This window comes from Anneissia japonica, unplaced genomic scaffold (assembly GCF_011630105.1).
Source record: "Anneissia japonica isolate Jap-2015-1 unplaced genomic scaffold, ASM1163010v1 scaffold310_len583560_cov164, whole genome shotgun sequence".
Classification (NCBI taxonomy): Eukaryota; Metazoa; Echinodermata; class Crinoidea; order Comatulida; family Comatulidae; genus Anneissia; species Anneissia japonica.
This window is the reverse complement of record NW_022695742.1, coordinates 1,194-7,320: the sequence shown is the minus strand read 5'-3', so window position 1 is coordinate 7,320 and position 6,127 is coordinate 1,194. Positions and strand designations below refer to the sequence as shown.

At 35.9% G+C, this 6,127-nt stretch overlaps 2 protein-coding genes across 3 annotated transcripts in view; one reads left to right on the top strand and one right to left on the bottom strand.

Annotated features, from left to right (window-relative positions):
• LOC117101554 (galactosylceramide sulfotransferase-like) overlaps positions 1 to 3,055 on the top strand; it is a 9,624-nt gene extending 6,569 nt beyond the window's left edge. For both annotated transcript variants that reach the window (XM_033241534.1, XM_033241533.1), the window contains one exon: positions 1,654 to 3,055. In XM_033241534.1, the coding sequence (XP_033097425.1) occupies positions 1,654 to 2,809 (1,156 nt within the window). In that variant the 3' untranslated portion in view covers positions 2,810 to 3,055. The remainder of the gene's footprint in view (positions 1 to 1,653) is intronic.
• A 112-nt stretch (positions 3,056 to 3,167) lies between these two features.
• The window catches only part of LOC117101553 (contactin-associated protein 1-like), a gene marked incomplete at its 5' end in the record, with an annotated part of 3,630 nt that continues 670 nt past the window's right edge, over positions 3,168 to 6,127 (bottom strand). Inside the window, 4 exons of the mRNA XM_033241532.1 lie at positions 3,168 to 3,275; positions 3,594 to 3,754; positions 5,082 to 5,235; positions 5,633 to 5,718. Of these exons, the coding sequence (XP_033097423.1) occupies positions 3,168 to 3,275; positions 3,594 to 3,754; positions 5,082 to 5,235; positions 5,633 to 5,718 (509 nt within the window). The remainder of the gene's footprint in view (positions 3,276 to 3,593; positions 3,755 to 5,081; positions 5,236 to 5,632; positions 5,719 to 6,127) is intronic.

The window sequence follows — 6,127 nt, the reverse complement described above, 5'->3', positions numbered from 1 at the left end:
ATATATATATATATATATATATATATATACATATATAGGCCTATATCAAATAGAAAATTATACAGTGCTTAAATATAAAGGAGCATGATGTTGTAAATCGCATCAAACATAGTTCATCAACGAAAGTTACTTATAGTTTTACAAAATATAGGTCGCTAGTGGGAATCGTACCCGCAATCTCTCGCTATCTCGGCGAGCATCATACCGTTTTATACGACAGAAGCCCGTAGATATCATTACAGATCTAAGACCTGTAGTCTCTCTTCCTTCATACAATATGATTGCTCACACATAGTAGAGCCAATTTTTAAGCTACTGCACGTCATAGCTTACGGTATAGGTAGCAGTTGGTAAATCATTAAATAATATTAAAATAAAGTTGCTGCTTAGCACTGGGAACACAAATAATGTATAAATCAAATAGATAATAATACAGTGCTCAAATATAAAGGAACATGATGTTATAAATCGCATCAAACATAGTTCATTAACGAAAGTTCCTTATTATAGTTGTATGAAAAAGAGGTCTCTGGTGGGTATCGAACCCAGTTAATAATTGACACCATTATACTAAAGAAGTCCAAGGTTTACCGTTTGTACTGGACGTCTTATCACTCTGGGTTCACAGGGCCGTCGGGACCTTCTCTCAATTCTATTTTTAAATGTATATATACTGATACCTATAAATTATATTAATTTATTTTTAATGTTTAAATCACATTGTCTTTTACTGTTATATATTTAAATAAAAATCTATCATGCGCTTGTTTTTGCATTGCTATATATGTATATTTAGACATATTTTGGCAATACTTGATTGATTTGAAAAAAATGTTTAGACTCTATGGTGTTTAAATTGAAGATTTAAATTATTTTTTATTTCATCATCTCTATTGCAACCCCTAGTTAAATGTATATATGTATATATATAAAAAACATAAGATACATTAGGCTCTAGTAAAATATAAGAATAAAATAATAATTACAAGAATTCCCATTACAACAATAAATGAAAACAGTTGTGCAATCAATGAATACAATAATAACATTATAAAATTTTTTATCGAAAATCAAATCAATTCTACAGTATTAAAGTACAACACTATAAACAAATCGTTCTACAATTTAAAAATATATTAAAAATTACAAAAACAACTACAGTGTAAACGCCATTAACGTGTTGAATAAATAAAATAAAAATAATATATTTGGAAGCTGCAAGAGCTAACGATACATAAAATAAAATTTACAATTTATTTGTTAATGTTTACATCTCAATTCTCATCAATTGTTTTGACAGTGAAAGTAATTAATACCACAATACACATACATGAACCACTTGAAATACAATAAGTTAACGGTACGTTTGATTATGATAATATGTATATTACCCAGCAATGTATATTTTATCAGGTTGGTTCATCCAAGGTTGGTAGTGTAGTATTTGGATTGTGAATAGGTATAGATAGTAGGCCCTATTCGAAAAAAATAATATACGAAATTAATTTTCTTTTTAAATGATGTATTATTGTACTCCAGTGCATAAAGTTAATAATATTGATATGACTTAATGATAACAAATGAATTATATATTAGCAAGAAATTTATCATTTTAACGAAAACAATTCTGGATTTTATTATTTTTTCTCTTAGCGAGGATAAACAAACTAATCTACAACAAGGGAAATACGGCAGTAAATCTCAAGATTGGAAGAATAAATATCAACAAAGAATACCTACTATACCAAGCCAGAGTGGTGAACAACATATTCCCACCTTTCCACCAATTAAAAGTCAGGATGACGTATGTCAACCAAAACAACAAATACTCTTTCTCAAAACACATAAAACCGGAAGTTCAACTGTGACCTCCATCTTACAAGTGTATGGTTACTGGAGAAATCTCACATTCGCGGTTCCAAAAAGCGGTGCTCAGATTTTAAGTCGGTCGTTCTTCAGGGCGGGTCAAGTTCATCCTGGAAAGTATGATATGTTGGTGAACCACGCGAGGTATAACAGAGACGAAATGGAAAAAGTGATGAAACCGGGTGCAAAGTATATCACAATACTTAGAGACGTCACCACGCAGATTGAATCCAACTTCGGATACTTTGGGCTGTACTACTCGTTTGGACTTAAAAATAGTTCAAATCCTTTTAAAACATTTGCCGAGAATCCTTCATACTACTGGACAACGTACAAGCGAGCTAGTTTTCGTAGATATATGAAGAATCCTAATTTATTCGATTTAGGTTTGTCGGAAAAAGACCAGGAAAACATAACTGCGGTCGAGAGGTTAATTACAAAAATATCACAAGAATTCGATCTTGTTCTTATCCAAGAATATTTTAACGAATCTTTACTATTGCTTAAAAAACTTATGTGTTGGAAACTGGAAGATATATTGTATCTGTCGAAAGGAAAAAGGAGCTCCCGTATTCGTTTTGTCGTCGAACAACGCACGATACTTTCAATTCGAAGGTGGAGCTGGGCAGACGTATTATTATACGATCATTTTAATAAAACGTTATGGAAGAAAATAGAAGAATATGGACCATCTTTTAATGCGGATCTTGCAGAATTTGAATCAAAACTAAATGAAACGCTCTACAATTGTACTTTACCGAACGCACGGATCTATGATAATCGTCGAGAAACGGCGCTTAGAAAAAACCCGAAAGGATCACCAAAATGTGATGATATGCTGAGGAATGATCTTCATTTTACAAAAATGTTGCGTCGCATCCAATATGGCGAAAACATAGACGGCACAAAATTACCAAACAAAACGAGCCCTAAAAAATCATGATAGTAATATTTATAGTTACTTATTTATAATGGCTTGGAAAGATATTATCTTACTCTGTCATGTTATATTTGAAATAGAAAACTGTCTTTCAGAAGATTTCGGTACCTCTAGTCGGTACCTCTAGTCTAGTCAATATGTGACAAAATTCCACTCAACCCTAGCCTAACAGAAGTTGGGCCAGTGTTGGGCGGGAGGAGGTAGGGCCCCCGTCTTCGAGAACACCCCCCCCCCTTCTTCGTTCTGAGAGATAATTTCCCCCCCCCCTTCGGGCAAATCCTGTTGCCACCCCTGAAGGCAACTCGCGACGAGGTGCTCGGCTGCCACTGTCAATCCTCAGATGATGTGGGTCGTCAAGCACTCAGCGCGAGATCTGTCTCTTATACACATCTAGATGTGTATAAGAGACAGCGGTACTTGCGCCTGAAATGATTGGTTGAGCTGGTAACACATTCCATGGCGGCAGTGTCTAAAACCAACAAAAACAATAAAATAGGCCTTGAAATGTTGCCTCCCTTCTTTGACGAAAACAAATTCATTTTGTTGAAGTTTTGGAAAACAAAGAACACATACGGACCAACTGAAAACTTGACCTGCAGAGCAGACAAAAATAGCTGAAGTAGTTAATAACCAATTAATATCCTCAATTCCCTCCTTAACTGATCGCCGATCCCCCACGTAACCTTCTCCCCCACACTTACAGTAGTTGATTCATATTCACACGACACCAAATTTCAAACACCCTTATTTCATATGGTTCGTTTTGTACCAACGCGGGCGTACTTACAATTTCAGGCTGCTCAATTGATGGTGGTTCTGATGGTACAAATACAATAGGAGTCAGGAACCCAGCGCAAATCCCTTTCTTTAAACTTTCCGAAGTGTCTTCGATTGCAGCAGTACTCATATAGAATGTTTTGATTGGCATGTTACCATTATAATCCACACCTGTAGAGTAAACGAATGAAAAAAAAAAAAAAAACTGGATTTACAAATTGGAATCGGCATCATCGGTAACAACATCGTCATCATCATTTGTCGCTTTTATTCACGTCCGCGTCACCATGTGATCATCACCACCAACATCACCACGGTCATAGTTATCACTATCATCATCACCGCCCCAGGCCTCACAGGGGCGCAACCAGAGAGGGGTCAAGGGATCCTTTTCCTAGCCCCCCCCCCCACCTCAAATTAATCAAAATTTTAAAACATCCCGATTATAGTACAGTAGTAAATGAAAGTGAAACAAGGTATACTGTATAATAGGAAATGTTGTGAAATAAAAAAAAAAACATTTTGTTACAATCATGGTAACTCTCTGGCTACCCGTATTGAAGTAGCAAATGAAAACACCTAATTTAATACAGTATTATTTGGTATAGTTAGGGAAGAGTCCGACTCTCATCAGTCATTTTGATACCGCACCTCTCGTAAGCCACCGCCTCCCGTAAGCGACCGCTACAACTTCTTACTTTTGGATTTTCCTCTTGTCAACAAATACGATCAGATTGTCTTATAATTCGCACCGAAATTTAAATGCGGTGATGTTGCACCGTTAGCTGCGTCAAACTAATAATATTATAGGCTGAAGCAACACTAAAGAAAATAAATGCGATAATAAGGTAAATAGGCCTCGCTTTCTCAAGTCCAAGAAGATGCTTGCAGTAGTTAATAGAACTCACCTACGTTTAAGACCTATTAAAGAATAGGCCTTCTTCGGAGGCTCATGATTATAAAATCATTATCCTTTGTTGGTGGAACCAGGGAAGAGTGAAATCTCCACCAAATTTATTTTCTTGTTTACACATTGCGTTCGGGCTGATTTTATTTTGTTAGAGGTTTATAGAAACTAATGTGGTGAAAACTCTTAACTCTACCTCGTAAAATAACGCAAATTTTCCAGGCTCTTCGACCCCAGGCCCCGACCGGGGGCCCTTCTCAGCCCCTGTCCCCATTCTAGTTGCTCGCTGCGCTCGCAAGGCTTTACCCTCTCAAATTGTACCTTGCTGCTCTCCTGGACCCATCATCATAACTGCTGTCGTTATTGAAATCACCATAATCCTTATTGTTACCATTGTAGCCTAATCATCACATTGATCATAGACTTCATCACCACACTATCATCTTCTTTAGCATCGTCATCCTCATCATCGCCAACATAACATAACCATCATCATCATCACTACAATCCCCTGCATCATTATTATCATCATCATTTTATAATGATAATTAGTGTTGATAGTTTTCATCATATCTATATCATTATACCTACCAGACAAGCACCCGTCAAACCCTGTTAAACCGTCCAATCCAAAGCCCGTAAGATTCGACTCAATTCCGCCCACTACAAACAAATCACGTGACATAAACTGGATATCACTACCAGCAGGTGATATATCCTTATAGGCGGACTCTTTATTATCCACCTAAAATGAAACAAAATCATGTTTAATCCTCTATTCTACCAGTAGCAGATCTAGAGGTGATGAAAGGGGGCATCCCCCTCCTTTTCCCGGTGACAACAAAAAAATCTCTAGCCTAAATGTAGGTTTGTTTACGTAAAGCTTAATGTATTGCTTATAAATTATATGGCTAAAAACTGTTGAACTTCTGCAGCCCCTTGCATCTACACAATAAGGGGTACACCTTGGTGATAGGAAATTGTTCCTCCGTCGTCTGCTGAACCCCCTCCTCTGCATGATTGTACTTTTTATGTTTTTGGAGGAAATAAATATATTATTATTAAGTAATCGTATTACTAAAATAAACCTGGTCAACAAATGATAAATATACTGTACAACAAAAAATAAATGATTTACTCACAGACATCATTATTCGGTTTCCATAGCGACGTAATATAATCAAATGACGATAACCGTCATTGTAAGAGTCAAGTTCTTGTACAGTATCTATAAATCGATATTTCGTGAAAATGATCAACTTCCTAATTACAGAATGCTGCAATCATACCTTTAGGGTGGATTAATACAAGTCATGACTTTTTTTTTTATTGCAAGCAAACAAAGAGAAATTGTTGGCATTTGATTTCATGCTTGTTATTTTTATGTTGAAATAAATCAATTTGTTCACCTATCCATTTATTAATTTGACTGTCTACCTAGACCTATGGTATTTTTCATAACCTATAAAACAGTTGAGTTAATTATACTTAATTGTATTATTAGTCAGTTCAATGTATTTGCATGCTTCATCACTTTGATGTTGATGTAAAAATGTTATCAAATTTTAATAGGCCTACTCTAACAATAAGGGACTTCGCCAGCGTGGGAGGGGTAGCCTCCCCCCCCCCCTTGTCAG